The 15,696-nt window shown below is 39.2% G+C and overlaps 2 protein-coding genes across 2 annotated transcripts; both read right to left on the bottom strand.

Annotated features, from left to right (window-relative positions):
• Positions 1–918: 918 nt before the first annotated feature.
• Positions 919–7,266, bottom strand: LOC140922227 (large ribosomal subunit protein eL20-like). The gene is made up of 5 exons (XM_073372210.1): positions 7,145–7,266; positions 5,401–5,580; positions 3,396–3,525; positions 1,768–1,877; positions 919–1,066 (listed from the first exon to the last, which is right to left on the bottom strand). Exons 1-5 carry the CDS (start codon positions 7,160–7,162, stop codon positions 974–976), a joined length of 531 nt encoding a protein of 176 aa, XP_073228311.1. The 5' UTR covers positions 7,163–7,266; the 3' UTR covers positions 919–973.
• Positions 7,267–9,143: 1,877 nt separating this feature from the next.
• On the bottom strand, positions 9,144–14,414 carry LOC140922226 (uncharacterized). Its single transcript, XM_073372209.1, has 2 exons — positions 13,671–14,414; positions 9,144–10,272 (listed from the first exon to the last, which is right to left on the bottom strand). Exons 1-2 carry the CDS (start codon positions 14,034–14,036, stop codon positions 9,961–9,963), a joined length of 678 nt encoding a protein of 225 aa, XP_073228310.1. The 5' UTR covers positions 14,037–14,414; the 3' UTR covers positions 9,144–9,960.
• Positions 14,415–15,696: the final 1,282 nt, after the last annotated feature.

Genomic DNA, 15,696 nt, shown 5'->3' with positions numbered 1-15,696 from the left:
TTGAATCAATGACTCAAGTCACTTTGACTCCAAAAAAATGACAACTGCACAGGTTGTCAAAATGTCAGACACTAATAGGCTGATTTAGCAACAGAACGGGAGCGTCATTTGACGACGAGAAAGCGCGCAGAAAGGACTAAACTCAACTTCCGGAGTGCCCAATTTGCCGCTCTGCTATTGGCCAAGCCAGTTGTTTGATTTGAGCATACCGTCAACTAATGTTCCCGTTCTGTTGCTAAATCAGCCTGTTAACGACACAACTACACACTACAGAAAAATCATGTTGTGACATGAATCCTCAGTTTAAACCAGTTAAAAAGTACAGTGCAATCCCGCTCTATGGACACCCATATATTTATAATGAACAGTTTTGTTTGTCCTGACAAAAAGCTCACATTTTCTCTAAAGTTAAATCGCCTAATATGGACACCAGTTAATATGGACCAACCGCCCAAGTCACAAACTCTCATTATGGTCAACTTGGCCCTATGGATGCAGGTTTTCTGCACACTGTCTGTCACTGACATGATTGAATATTGTACCACAGGCAGCCCGGACTCTATATGTGGGTTTGTTAGAATTTGAATTCTATAAGAAAATGAATGGAAAATAAACAAAATATGTCCAAAATTCCATTTTTTGAAAAAAAAATCACAATAAAAATGACTCAACTTGCTTTATTTTGTGTTGTGTGTTTTACTGTCTGTTCGTTTCTAGAGCCATTTCAAAGCCATTTCATTGAGTTTTAGATTTCGAGTTGCACTTTCAATAAGTAAGTAACTCTAAAACTAAAACATATTTTATGACAGCCTGCTTAATATAAACACTATGACATGTCCCCTTGGTGTTTGCATTAACTGGGCTCAAGTAAATAAACGGGAGACATTTATCAACAGCAAATAAACACACAACAAAATCCACAGTATTAAGAGATTGATTTTTATTTGCTTCCCAGTGTTATTTCACATCATTTTCAATAGAAGGTGTTGGGACGCTTAGCCACAAACTTAGATTTGAAGTGCGACTTGATGACACGGTGGGGCAGAGGAAACTTTATCTTGGAATTCTGTGAAACAAAAACAAATGTAACAAACAGGCATCAATCTAAATTTAGGTGGTCAAGCATATTCCCAATGTCATACTTTCATGTATCAAAACTACCCTTCTGTAAGGGTAAAATGTCTAGTAAACTGTTTAGTAATTTTTATTCTCTTGGTGACCCAAGAAACAGAACAACCCAAGTGTTCACTCCTAAAGTTTGTGGGAATAACATCTTGCAGGGTTGTCAAAAGTAGCTGGCTGCCGGTAAAAATCGCCGCCTACTTCATTAGTATTTGCCAGCTACTCTGCTTGGCATTTCTTTACGGATGGTGTTGTTTAAGTAAAATATCTCTGGACTGGCCGCTTACTTTAACAACACAGCCTGACAACCCTGACTTTGTCTGCTTATTGCTGCTGTTTATTGGATGATGTTAACAACTAGCGATGTGCCATAACTTTCAGGCGTGTTAATAACTTTTCATACAGTGTACATAAAGATGTCAAGTAAGCTAATTTAAAGGTAGTGATTTAAGACCTCTCTAGTATAATACAGCATGATAATAGTTCAATTGACCTTCAAAGCACAGAAGTGGCTGATTCAAAATAGATATCTGAACATACTGAGAGACCTTCCTTACCAAACACCACCCCACCAACTGTTGATGATTGGTGCATTTGAATCACTGCTGAAATTGTTAACAAAAATTTAAAAAAAAAATAGCTTACATGAAGCTGTTTGACATGTGGCCTTCGGCACTTATTGGCTGGAATAACATCAACTTTCATGATCTGAATACTTGAGCCTCGTGCACGATGCCTGGCAGCCATATCCCGGTCTGCAAGCAAAAATCAACCAATCATTTACACATAAGTTAGAGCTTACTCATGTTGTTTTTTACATAGAGTTGTTAGAACTGTACACAACCTCCCACCCTTGTGACCACAGAACATTAGAGTATGACCTCTTTCCAAAGCTAGGTTTACACTGGAGGAGATTTTCCAGATTGGTGGAAAATCTGGAACATTCTGATGTTGCACCCATTTTGCAGATTACATGCAGATGTGCTAATCCAACTAATCCAAACTAGAATTTATTGTCCTAGTCTGGTCATGTGCCTGGAGATTTTGAAGTAAAAGCTCTGTAACCGATTTGTATGTCCTTAGATTTACGGATGTGGTTAAATGTCTGTGAATACGCTAAAATCGGGAAACATTTACGACTCCACAAAAATCTCCTCTGGTATTAACCTAGACTAAACCAACCTGGTATTCAAGAACTTGTCAGGTGCAGTAACTCTTGTTGACGTCACTCTAAGGCTCAAAACCTGGGCACAAAATTCTTCCCCATCCTCCCTAACGGGGCATGAAATTAATATTTTTTCCAACAGCCACTTGGCTCCCAAAATATTTCAAAGTGGTTGCCAATTCTAAAAAGCTACTACAACATAAGTTGCTAACAGTAGACTTAGGGAAGGTGAAATATTTTGGGAACATGAGCCACTTTTCTGTAACAAAACAAAGTTGTTTGGATGTCCACCATTGCGACCATTTTTTTTTCCCTTCATGAAAGAATTTGGTTGGCTTTGCGGGAAATTTAAGGGCATTAGCAATTGTATTAGGCCCAATTTCATGACTTAATCCATGCTAAAGCGTGCTACTCAGGAAGGCGACAATTTTTTAAACGTTTAAGGAAATACTGTGTGGCACGAAATTTTTGCAGGTTCTAATTCTTGCAATTTTTCCAGAGATCAGCAAAAATAAGTTCCCGCAAAGATAAAAATTACCGCAAACATTTTTGCCGCAAAAATTTACTCTGGAGTAAACTTAAATTAACTTCAATTCACCACACAAAAATACAGTACTAAGAAATCGTGTATGTTCAATTACAACTTGCCTCTTTCATTCAGAAACAAAACCGTATACAATGAATTACTGGTTTTACATAGGGTACCCATACCGTAGTATTGTTTAAAAATATGTATTTCTATTGCACACACTTAACATCAATGAAAATATTATCAATGCTGGGTACTGGGTACTTTCTGAAAATCGCAAAAATTAATCCCCAGCAAGAAAAACCAATCTGTCCTAATCTCAAAAATTAGTTCACGCAAAACACCAAACATCGCCAATCTGCAAAAATAAACTCCCGCAAAAATTTTCTGCCACACGGTAAGTTGCACAAGGTAAATTCACTCCAACAATTGGACATTTCAAAATAGAAATGAACCTCTCCACAATGGCCACCTTGGGGACAGAAGAAAGTGGCCAGAGAAATGGCCGTTGTAGAGAACTGGCCGTTGTAAGAGAGGTTAATGGAGGTTCCACTATAAACTTAGAAAGCTGATACTAACAGCAGGAAGTAACTGCAGAAGCCACAGTCAGGTCACGATATTCCCTGTACATGTTGTGGGTACCACTGCGAGAGTCATAACGCAACCACACACCAAAGTTCTTGATCTGCAGGGGCTTTTTCTCATAAATCTATGGCACAGAGAGAAACAAGCATAAGCAGACTGATTTGAGAGCTCTTTTCAATGCCTTGATGTATTGGCCAAGTGATAGTGAGGGCAATACATCAAGGCCGAGGTCTGAGATTTCCCTGTATTTACTGAACAGACGAGGTTAATAAGTTATTTATCATATAGCCTGCTTAGCACTGTTCTTTAAATGAATTGAATAAGAACACCGGAAGAAATTTTCAACAACCCTGTGTAACAGGTCATTTGAGCAGGGTCCGAAATTGCGCCTTCCTGGTCGCCAATGCGACTAAAAATTTAGTCCTGGCGACCAGAATTTCATAGCTGGTCGCCAGCTAGCGACTTGTAAAGCTGGTTGTTATTGTGGACTTAAACATTCGGAGAAACTGACTAAGAATTGAAACCTCAAAGCTATTTGCCAACACGTGTCTTACTTTTTGTCCTGCTGATATTTTTTAATTAAAAGTGAAACGAAGCTTCCTGTAATAATACCTCCACAACAGCTACTATCAATAGGAGTTGAACGTTTCCAAGCCGCCATTACGAGTAATGTGGCACAAAAAAAATGTGGCCTGGTATGAGCAACATAGAGGCTATGTTTCGTGGTTGTTTTGTGGATTGTTTTGTGGTAGTTATCGGAAGAAAATAGTTTTGATATGATCTGGTGCAGTCATGGGCAGACAGCTTTCTGTTCCTACGTTCTAGATCAGATGGCTTTACATGTATATCTCCAAAAAGTAATTTGTGGAAAAAATGAGACCACTCGTACACGTACGGTTTCTTTCTGATATCGGGAGCGGAAGCATTGCAATTTTTAAGCACAAAAACGTCCATACCATGCATTTTTTATTGGTGTTTAAACTTTTATTTGAAAAAAAGGGAGGGGGAATTTTTGGCGACCACAATTTGCCCTCTGGCGACCGAAAATTTATACTTGATCGCCAGTTGGCGCTCGTATTAAAAAGTTAATTTCGGACCCTGTTGAGGCTGTGTTCATAGAACAGAAACAAACCTGGCGATGGGTTGGATCAAGGACACAGCTTCTTTGACAATGAGAATTTTTATATCTGAGCCAGCAGTCAATTAAAAACCAATAACTAGTCAGCAGATAACTTTAAAAAAACACATCACCTCAATGACTTGTACATTTGAGCCTGTGATACAGTCATATGACAGTGGTCAGTGGATAACCTTTTTTGACAACTGTCAATAATATGGATGTCCACTATCAAGTTTCGTGTTTAAAACACAGATTGTATAACTTTGGACATTTTCAAGGAATTCTGTGTTAAATAGTAATCATGATCTCATCAAACTAAAACCGCTTTCTTAATTAAAGGTATTTAATCAGAGAATCATCATTTTCTGATGATGCTGTGCATCTGCAAAAGCTTGGAATACAACAAAATATACAGTTACACAGTGGCTTAAGCCCTCACTTGACCTATTCAGTTAATAGTTCAGCGGCGGATCCAGGGGGAGGGTCCGGGCATCTAGACACCCCCCTACCCCCTTTCAGACGTGACACTTGTTTGAGACTGAAATTCTTACAGTGACAGGATCATATACCACTTTTAAACAGGTTGATTTTATTTAGTGAAACACGCTTTGCACTTTGCCACTAGACTAAATTCCAGGGATAATAAAAAAATGTCATTGTTTTTGGGCACCCTCCTATGATCTGTTCACCTCTGCTCCCAAAGCAAAATTTCCTGCCCAACGGTGATGAACATTCACAGATTAAAAAACAAGTGGACGTCTCTGTGAGAAGTAAATTGCCCCAAAAAAATTTCAACAGTCCTTTCTGAGCCAAAGTTTGGACCCCCAATCGAAAATTCCTGGATCTGCCCATGCAGTTTAAGGACATGAATATACAAACCCGTCTGCAGGAAACAATCTCTCCAGTTGACTTCTTGATCTTCTTAAGTTTGGAAACAAAGTACCAGTACTTTGATTTGCCTATGACCTCATCAGGGGCAAAAATCCTCATTTTGTAGAGTGGAGGAGAAGAGTTCTTCTCTGTTGGCAGAGCCCTGCCAATGATTTCAAATTCTTTCAGCTGAAAAAAAGGAGAAAAAAAGACACAGTAAATAAGAAAGTAAATTCTACATGTACCTCCCGCAACAGCAATTTATTGACAGGGAAATTTATCTTGAAATGGAAATCTTTGTCTGATATACTTTTCAGTAAATCTGACAAAGGTTGAGTTTCCCCCATCTCAAATTTATGTAATAATTGACAAAACAATTGGAGTTAAAACTCATCTTGGACAGAGGAGTGTCATAACTGTACATAAAACAATAAAATCCCAATCAATTTTTTCTTTCCCATGCAGGAAACAGACTGAAACTAGAAATCCAGCAATTACCTCTGGATCAGAAAGTTGAGACCAAGATCATACCGTTTTACAGCATACAATAGACAATATTTGTATAATTCTCCTATAGCCCTAGGACAAAACACCATTGCCAGGATAGTGCCAAATGCAATTTTCATGTGCAAAATCTTAGCTTCATGCTTTTAGGCCCTGTTCAGACGCCAATCTTTTCATGAGCTAAACCTAATACACTGAATTAAGTACATGAAAAGCTTGGCATCTGAATCAATTAGGAACACCTATTTCAATTTGGAGCAGCTCAGCCATTTTTTTACGCCTAGCCCAGTCTATGGAACAACCTCAGAACGTATTTGAATTTAGACACCAAACTTTTCATGTACCAAAAACCTAATGCATAAATTATAATAATGTATTTTGCAAGCAATTTGACCAAAATGAGCATTTTTGTCCTTTTAAATTTAGTTCGACTGGAATTATTCTCGGCATCTGAATCAATTCAAGCAGTTTATATAATATGGGTTGGCCTTAATACGAATTAGGGTCGGCTCATGAAAAGTTCGGCATCTGCACCAGGCCTTAGCTTGACAACTTTTGTCTTGACTCAATTAAAATAATTAAACAGAATACACAGGCACTTGTTATAATATTGTCAATTATTGATTCTCTACTTATTATATCCCTTGTTCTACCTACAGAACAGCTTTAAATGTCAGTACATTCCAAAATTACTCCACTATCTACTTTAAAACAGTTCACAAAAACCAAAGACTAACTTTTATCATTCAAAACAATCTAATGTACCTTTATAAGAAGGTTATAGCTAGATTCCCAGTTATATTGAAATCCTGTTATTTTAGTTACTTTACGCAAATCTACAATGCACAGCGTATGTCGAAATAACTCAGTTACACAGAATCCGACTACATTGGTAAAAAGCTCCCATCCAAATCATTCGTCATGGAGAGTAAACTAAGCCTGTGATCTCTATTTTGTAGCGACTGTAATTTAACCGAATTTAGAATCAAAGCAAAACCCTATGCCAGAAATTCCAATGGTGTAACACCAGTAAAAAACGAAAATAAGACAAAATATCCCAGCCTTGCGTGGTAAATGTAGCCATGTTAAAACAAAACTCCCGGTTCGATAAAACAGAAACGGACAAGACAAGAAACGAAATACAGCTTATAGTTGGGAAGCGATAGGGCTACGCTTTGCTATAAATGTTGCAATGTGTATTTCTCCACTAAAAGGGTTCGAAAAACCGGTAAATTTTAATGTTGGTTACCTCTCCACGAACTTTCATTTTGAACACGAGGGAAGAAGAGAAAGAATCGGACACTGCTGGGGGTAAAATGGCGCCGGGCAAGGCATGCTGGATCTTCGGTACCAACCTTCTTTCGTTCCACCACAGGCAAACCAACTTTCAAAGACCAAGCAACATGCAAAAAATGAACAACTTCCAGAATTAAACACGAAAAGGTGTAGGCCGCGTTCGTTCATTGTGACTTTCATGACGGTCTTTGTTAAGACCATATTTGGCCTCCTCGACTCCCTCACGAAACGCTCTCTAGATCAGATCCTCTTAAAAACCTTTTGTTCCTGACTGCAATGCTTTTCTTGTATGACATCAGGAGATCTAAAATAACTACTTACTTAGTTAGTGATGGGTATCACACGTGATGGCCACTAAGGGGGTGATTTTTTTCCTCGTAGTTTTAATATTGAAAATAATTCTGTATGGCCGGGATCTATCTATACAATGAACAACCGTCGAAGGTCTAGCGACCATCCTTAGGGAACAGAGGACGGGTTCAACCTTGCTCCTAATTATTAAGTTGGTCGCTGAACAGATGATATGTTCACAGTGATTACTGACAATTTTTACCTTCGGGGCTGTACGAAATGGAATAAACTCCTAAGGGATGTAGCATTGTCTAATTCACTGGCTGCTTTTAAAACTGCAATTTCAAACATTTATTAACACTTTTATTGCTCTGCGCTCATATGCGCTATTTCAGTCACTTTTGTTTTCCTTTTTTCTTTTTAGAGCGGCCAAAAAATGCTCAGTATGGAGTGACAGACCTAAATCGTAAATGTATCTAGCCTCCCACGCAGAGTTTCTTAGGGGTTCGCCACGCTTTCCTGCCCCACGAAGGCCCCTAAGAACGTCTGCGTGGGAGGCTAAGCGGTCACCTATCAATTTTCCGAAATTTGCTTCTCATATTTACTGTAAATATGGCCTCTATTCAACGGTCACCTCTATTAAGCGGACGCGGTCACCATTTTGATTTCTCAAATGGCCAATTTTATTGTAATTTGCCTCTGTCAAACGGTCACCTTGTTACATAGCAATCACTAAATGGCGTATTTTTGGTGACAAAGAACTCTCGCTAGCGCTGAGCAAAGTGACTTGCTTCACCAAATTAGACGACCATAACTGAATTTCTCTCTTCATGTTGAATGAGATTTTAAAATTGCCGATGATGTGCTTGATTGTAAACACGCGCTCCCTTAAGAACAACATTACTCCATTCAGCGGTCACCTGGCTAATTCCCGAAGATGATCGCTTAATAGAGGTTTGACTGTAGAGGGTATCCTCAGATGGGTACTCCCTATAACGTCCTTAAAGGGTAGGCTCCACCCCAAAGGGGCACACCTTTTTTTAGGCTTCAGATAAATGAAAGGGAAGGTATGTCACAACGGAGTAGGAAACAATTTGATTTCGATTTCGGTCTACAGAAGGACCTAAAATGGGATAACACATGCATTTTATGGCTTTGAAAATAGACAAGAAAATTTTTGGTCTAGTGGTATATTCAGATTGAAAAGAGGGTGCATTAACAGGAGTCAAAAGGACGCTGTTTTCTAAACTAGGTATATGAAAGAGGTCGCATTTGTCAATAGAAGATATGCAAGCTCACCCGGGCGCTCTGGCGGCGGGGCACTCGAGAACTTGCTCGCTGGCTGTGAAAAATCCGTGCCCCCCCCCCCCCCCCCCCGAAGGTAAACCCTTAATAGAGGATCGACTAATAAAGCATTCTGTACGAATTGGCGAAACTCAAGGTATTCAGTGATACAGGATACAATCTGATACAGGATCGAGCCAAATATACGGCCACGTTTACCACAAGTTGTTCCGTGGCTCATCAGTCTACGGTATACGTAGTTAGATGGCCTGACTGGTATCTGTAACTGGGACGTCATTGGTTAGTATACCCCGCTGGATAGCCAGCTAGAATTAAATGTTTCTGGCCTAAATTACCGTCAGAACATGAACCACAAGTTAAACTGTGTTCCTAATTTATTTGTTTACAAGTGTATTTACAAGTTTTATTTACATAAATTTATTTACAAAACTTACAGCTGCAAATTGCAGACATAAGGTAACTAGTTCGTAAACGCCTTTGACCATGACAACAATAGGAACAATCCTTAAAAAGGTTCATATCCTCTTATTTGGTAACATTTTGAATTTCAGTTTCAGTATGAATTTTAAAATTTATCACTTTCTTAAACGAACGCCAAGATTATCGATGTTATTGTCCCTTCCTTATGCTTTCTATTTCTGGCCACAATTCTGTTGTTTCAGGGTCGAAAAGCACCTCGAATTACTATTCCTTGTAGTTCCAAAGCTGAACTATTAAATACCTAACTGATGTGACAAAGGTCCTATTTTGCAACTTATCAGATGATGTCGAAAACTTAACTACAATGCGCATGCGTACATTTTCGGGCGCTTTGACTTCACCAATCCTTTGGTGTTTGAATGTTCGCTTGCAGAACCATTATGATCATGATAAGATAAACTCTTAGCTTAGAATTCGTAGCCATTTCCTTCGTTTACAGCTTTTTGCAATGCTCTCCGGAAAGTCAGTTCTGGCCTCATTTCCACTGTGGACCTCGTGCGCTTTAAACAACACGACTGTTCCAAAAGGAACCGACCCAACGTTATGAACGTCCCTGTTCTGTAGTGACATGTATCTGTGATGAAGTCACGAAGGATAATCAGGTGATCGCGTGAGACCTAGAAAGTCACGCATTTTCTGGATTATGATGTCACAGCTGAGCATGCACATCACGTGATACACATAGTTTTTGTTTTAACCTTGCCGTGCGATAAATAAGTCTTGTTTATTCTTGGTCTCGCTGCGATGTAATCGATGAACCTTTGGCTTATTAGTTCCGGGGATTTCCATGACTAACTCATTGTAGCCGCACTCTTGACAAAACTTAAATGCTTCTTGCAACAGCTTTGTGGCAATGTACTTTCGCTGTCCGCCAAAGCACACATCAACAGAAATTCGTTTAACAGACGCAACACTTTCAGATATTTGATCGATGGCTATAAAACCCACGATGGAGATGTCGAACTCCGCCACAAGGAAATTGCACTTTGCCTTGGATAAATAATTCTGAAAGAAGAGCAATAAAGAAAAAGCTTGTTAGCAACAAACGTTTAGGTCAGGAATAAAGGCTAGCGCTAGATGCGGCAATTTTTAACAAACGTTTTACGGTGATTATTAGTGCGGGATGCGGGATGCGGGATGAGGTATGCCAAGAAAAACCATCGGGATTACGGGATTGAGCAAAATGACGGGTTAGGGGCACTCCTTTATAGTACCATGAGCAAAACTGTTGGCCAAAAAGGCCCTGTGATTGATCAGTTTGGCGGCTTTTTACTCTCAAGTCAAATCAAATCACCTCAAGTCGGGTTAAATGGCGCACCTCCCCAGTATGCGTCGACTGAATAAAAATTATCCTTATTTTCAAGAGATGTGGGACAAATAAAAATTGAGCAGCTAAGTTACCAGTATTTGTACAATAAATATATATGTAGCTATATGTTGATTCACGTACAAATTTGTTTCCCTTCTTTTTTGAGATGAAAAAACTTGGTCCCTTGCTCTTACAGTACATCAAGGACCTCGAACCGGGGGAGACTCCCATATGAAAGAGGCGGGGATGCTCGTCGTCTCGCTTATTTCAGATTTTAATCTCTCTTAGGGTGTTCTGGGCAAGAGACCATTACATTTAGCTTTAAAGGTCTCTTTTAGGGTTGCACTTGAAGAAACATTGAAAAATTAGATATTTTCAATTCGTTTTATTTACTCGATTCATGTAATCAAAGTTAAAAATGATCCCTTTAAGGGGTCAAAAAAAGGTTGGGCCACGCCCAGATTGGTCTCCTTTAGAGGTTTAATTCAAAATTTCCGACGAGTATCCCCGCCCCTTTCATATGGGAAGTTCCCCCCCACCCCCCCAAACAGGCCTCGAACTCGTTCGATCAGTGTTGAGAGAGTGAGAGGTGATGAGCGAAATTGTATTCTAAAGGCTTGGCAACCGCAAAACATTTCTTGAAGACGCCGCTTGCTATCCCATTAGAGCAGTTTCCGAGATTTGATATTTCATGATATCTATCGGTGGCGGTGAAACTTGAGTTATAATAACCAACGTATTTCAGTTTTTGCTATCGTTACGTAACTAACTTTTTGACCTGAAGAGTGAATGGAAGACATTCTTAGTGTGCGTGGTTTTAGCATTTTACAGCGTTTTGACGGCATTATGTTTTCTTTGTTCCAGCAAAGGCTTTTATTATCTGAATAGCCCTCTGCTTTTTCATTAATTTCACAATGATTATGCAAAAAAGATAATTGAAAGCAAACCATTGACAAAACAAGTTAGAATATGTGAAAAGAAATCACGTTCTCCTCTAAGAAAAACAAGTTTATCTTCCAGTCGATTATTTTGCTACTGGGTCAAAAGATCAGATCACATCTCGCGTGCAGCAGCAACATACGGTTGCAACGCACGTGGAATTTCACGCGCGTGGATCCTCGTGCCTTTGTGGGCAAAGTTGGGGACTAGGTGTTTTCGTGTTTTTTCAATCTGAGGATAAAAGTTTTGCGTTCAAAAGAGATCTAATTGCTAGAACTTTCTTCTGACGCTGTTTGCTAACTTTTTAGGCGGGTGGAAAACGCTTTAAGATATTACCAATGTCGCTATTAGTAAAATCCTTTACTGAAAGGAAAACCGATGTTTGATTGATGTGATTTCCACAAAATTAATGATAAATGAAACTTTACGCTGATCTTTGATGTGGTTTATAAGATGTTTTACGCATCTAACAGACTTTCGTAATTTTTTTAGGGTGTACGTCAACTTTAATCGTGATACAATTACAAACAGATAAGCGCGCGTGCTCAGAAACGGAAATTAAGATGCTTTAATATGTGTTTAAGTGTAGATCAAACTACGCAAAGAAAAGCCGAAAAAGATTTTTCGCGTTTTTTGGTTTCCAGAAAAATCTACCAGCTTCTAAGGTTCTTTCTCTCCATTCGAAATACTCTTCCTTAGATATCATGTCACGTTTTGAATTTGTTCCAGAAAAAATCCAGACCTAAAAGTATTTCCAGAATCTTCGTACTCCAAGAAAGGGCACGCAATACAGAAATTTTAGGAATTTTGGATCCAGGGGACTTCCACAATAAAAGAACTTTCGCTGTTTTTTATAAGTGGTAAAACCAGTCTTCAACAAATGCCCGTGATGTTTACTTCAATTTCTGAAAGTCATTTCTAACTATTTGCCAGCTTTTCTCCTTTGACCTAGTGACCTGGGTTCTTTCACCTATCTAAACTGAAAAAGTGTCGTTAAATGTGTTACCACAGAACGCTCTGAAAAAGTTTCTATCTTTCTAGAAATGATATTCAGAAGGCAAGCCATAGTTCTCATTTGTTTCCTTATGTACTTTTAAACATTATGCACGTAAAACATCGAAGTTTAAGGAAACAATTTTGTTACAAAATGAAAATTAAGGGTACTGTCCAAATTAGGGCAGTTTTAGATAAGAAAAGATTAAAAGGATGGCCGCCAAAATTTTAGTCTTTTGCGGGTTTGAATGTTCTACATCAAATGAAAACTGGCAGGCGGAAACCCGCGGTTTTGAGAACTAGGAAATCACGGTAAATGCCAAAAATATCGAGGCCCTCAGGACACCGTACACGACGTTTCTGTCAAGATCAAATTTAGGACGGATGTTTTGTGTGTATTTAACATACACAATAATACATTTAGCAATAGTATCGCTTTGGCACATCATTACTCCATTACTGCATCAGCTGAGTTTTTGGAAAAGTCTTTTTTTTTTATTAGATATAAAAGCTACGTGAAGGTGCAAGAAGCGTTCAGCCTCAAAAAAACTTCCAGAAATTCCAAAATTGTCTTTCATAAAACGAGGCGAAAAGTTGACTACGTGCTGGGAATTCAATCTATTCACTGTGTTACTCTAGATTGTTTCTTTGCGGTTGCATTGAAAAGAATTTAAAAATCTGTAAAATTCAAAGTGTGTTTTCATTAAAGCGTGTGGTGGCAATAATGGCTCTGGAACAAACAATAATTCAAGTTCTTAAAATTTAAATTGAAGTTTTTCTCTAGCCTTAGAAACTAGACTTGGAATTTTTTCATTGTTTTGAAAAGGAAGGTAAAGAAACAGACTTTATTTGATTTGTTATGCTTTTTTTAAAAAAACGGATAAACCGTCTTTGCGGAGTTCACAACTAGTTTGTTTTCTTAAAGTCTATCAAAATGCATGCACCGAGTGTTGGCTTCTTGTCACTTCTGTTATAACTTGGCATACTAAATACCTTCAAACTACATATATTTGTTTCCGATCTTAATAGCTTATCTTTAATAGTTGTTCTCGCATGAGCAGCTATTACTCTATGGACGCGGTTTGCACCCTTTTCGCGTAAAACAACTATTAAATTTAAGTAAATACTGACTTTCGTTTAATCAAAGGAAAATTCCGGGTACCTGTGTGATGTTACTTAAGTCTCCTCTCAGAGAGCTGGTCAAATAGTTATAAAACCAGTGATAAACGTAGACGAAGACCCCAGAGAAGGCGAAAATCCCTCCAAAGAGTGCCAAAATGCAAGATCTGGCGAATATTACTCCAGCGAACATCAACATGACATGTAAAACGACTGCAGGCGGACTTCGAACAGCCTGGACAAACATCGGCCATAACATACATCTCGTCTCCTCCAAGAACAGATTGTGAACTCGGTGTGTATCCTCGCTATGGAAACGCCTTATTCGTAGATCCCGATCCAAAGTCGGCGTTCGGGCAACGCTGAAGGATTTCATGTTGTTCCTTTGGCACTGACTGGCTAAATTCATACCAGTATTGCTCGATATATTAACAGGTTTGGGAGCGCGTAAAAAAAGACAGTCTTTCCGTTTGTTGCGTGTGGTGTCTGTGCTCAGCCAAACACGACTAAGACGCTTTTGTTCCACTCACATGTTAGACTTTGCTCCCTATAGGATAAGCACGCATCGTAAGATGAACACACGACACCAAGAGCTATATTTAGCCCAATCAAAGTCAAATATGGACTCAGTCGATCGAACGACCCTTTTTATGTTGGAGATTACATCGATTTCTAATCGGCGCAAGGACAAGGTGTTGAAAAACGCTGAAATAAAAGTTCAAGGAGCTAAAAACAAACCATTGATGTACAAAAACGCCGCGCTACCATTATTTTGCTCGTCTCCGTGACTTCTGAGAGTGTATATCCGTGATTCTAGATGTTTACGTAAGTTAGGGGAAGGGTGGGTATGGAGGGAGCACGTAATTTACAAAGAAGGAGAGATGGATGGGTGCACGGTCAACTCTACCTAATATGGACATCATGGGACCTGCACTATGAGTCCGTCTTAGAGAGAAAAAAGTAAAAGAAGCAAAGAAAGGCAGGGACCAACTCTTAGTGGCCTTTCTTGCTAGATGTCCGTCTCCTACGCAGACGTTCTTAGGGTTTCGTCACGCGTTCCTGTCCCACGCGTGAGGAGCCACTAAAAACGTCTGCGTAAGAGGCTAGTCTTATAGCCGGGTGTACGTTAAGAGTGGGTTGGCTGTACTCAAGCAACGAAAACAGCTGCGCCCACCCGGGCCTCGGGCTCTCGAAATGAACTCAAATCAGCTATCCTTAGCTTAGTAGGGCGGGGATTTTTTATCAAACATTATTAATTTTATTAATTTTCTTTAAATATATCCAACAACTAGTTTGCCGTATTGACTGTGGACGAAATTGTGGTATGATAAGTATCGTTTTTAACTTCAATGAAATGACTGTTCTTATAGGTCTTGTGTGGGTAGCATGTTTCTAGGAGAGAAAACCATATTTGGAAGTCATAAGAAAAAAAGGATTTTGGGACTGATAAGTCGAAAGTTTTCAAAGATTTTAGCTAGGCAGTTAAGCTACACATTTCACTTTCACACCAAACAAATCTTGATTCGCTTCATATTCAACAAGCGTTATTTGGAGCACGGAGCAATGAACATTTGATAGTTAGCGACATCACTGTCCGAGCGAGATCAAGCTCTTCAGAGATCTCCAGACAGTCATTTATATATTGTTTACATCACGTACAACAGGTTATGACATCATAAGCGTGACTTCTCCGAACTGCGTGCAACAAAAATACATTCACGCACGATCAGATCATCTTTCCAGGAGAGTCGAGAGTGTGGGTTGTTACTAAATTCTCCAAAGAGAGCCTGACTTCGACTAGAATGATACGAAAATTTCCTGCGAAACTTTTATTTTGAGGGCAATGGTCCCAGCATAGGCGTGTGCCCACGAAAGGAAAGGGAAAATTCTCTGATTATGGAGGGAATTAAGCCCACACGCGACTTGCGCTGACCATAACGCTTCATCAATGTCGAATTTTTTTCTGTCAGTTTCAGTTTGAGCAGGTCACTCGCAAGCCACAACAACTTTTCCATTTTGAATTCCACTATGGTAAAAAAAATTGACACGTATTTATTTCCACTCCTAGG

Source organism: Porites lutea, chromosome 13, assembly GCF_958299795.1.
Source record: "Porites lutea chromosome 13, jaPorLute2.1, whole genome shotgun sequence".
Lineage (NCBI taxonomy): Eukaryota > Metazoa > Cnidaria > Anthozoa > Scleractinia > Poritidae > Porites > Porites lutea.
This window is presented reverse-complemented; position numbering and strand designations above follow the sequence as displayed.

Excerpts from the sequence above, each read along its gene's own strand:
- LOC140922227 (XM_073372210.1), bottom strand. Across the intron at positions 3,526-5,400 it reads AGATTGTTTCCTGCAGACGG|ATTTATGAGAAAAAGCCCCT; the intron begins GTTTGTATATTC and ends TCTGTGCCATAG. Across the intron at positions 1,878-3,395 it reads TTCTGCAGTTACTTCCTGCT|ACCGGGATATGGCTGCCAGG; the intron begins GTTAGTATCAGC and ends TTTTGCTTGCAG.
- LOC140922226 (XM_073372209.1), bottom strand. The coding sequence starts at position 14,036 with ATGAATTTAGCCAGTCAGTGCCAAAGGAACAACATGAAATCCTTCAGC. Across the intron at positions 10,273-13,670 it reads ACTTAAGTAACATCACACAG|AATTATTTATCCAAGGCAAA; the intron begins GTACCCGGAATT and ends CTCTTCTTTCAG.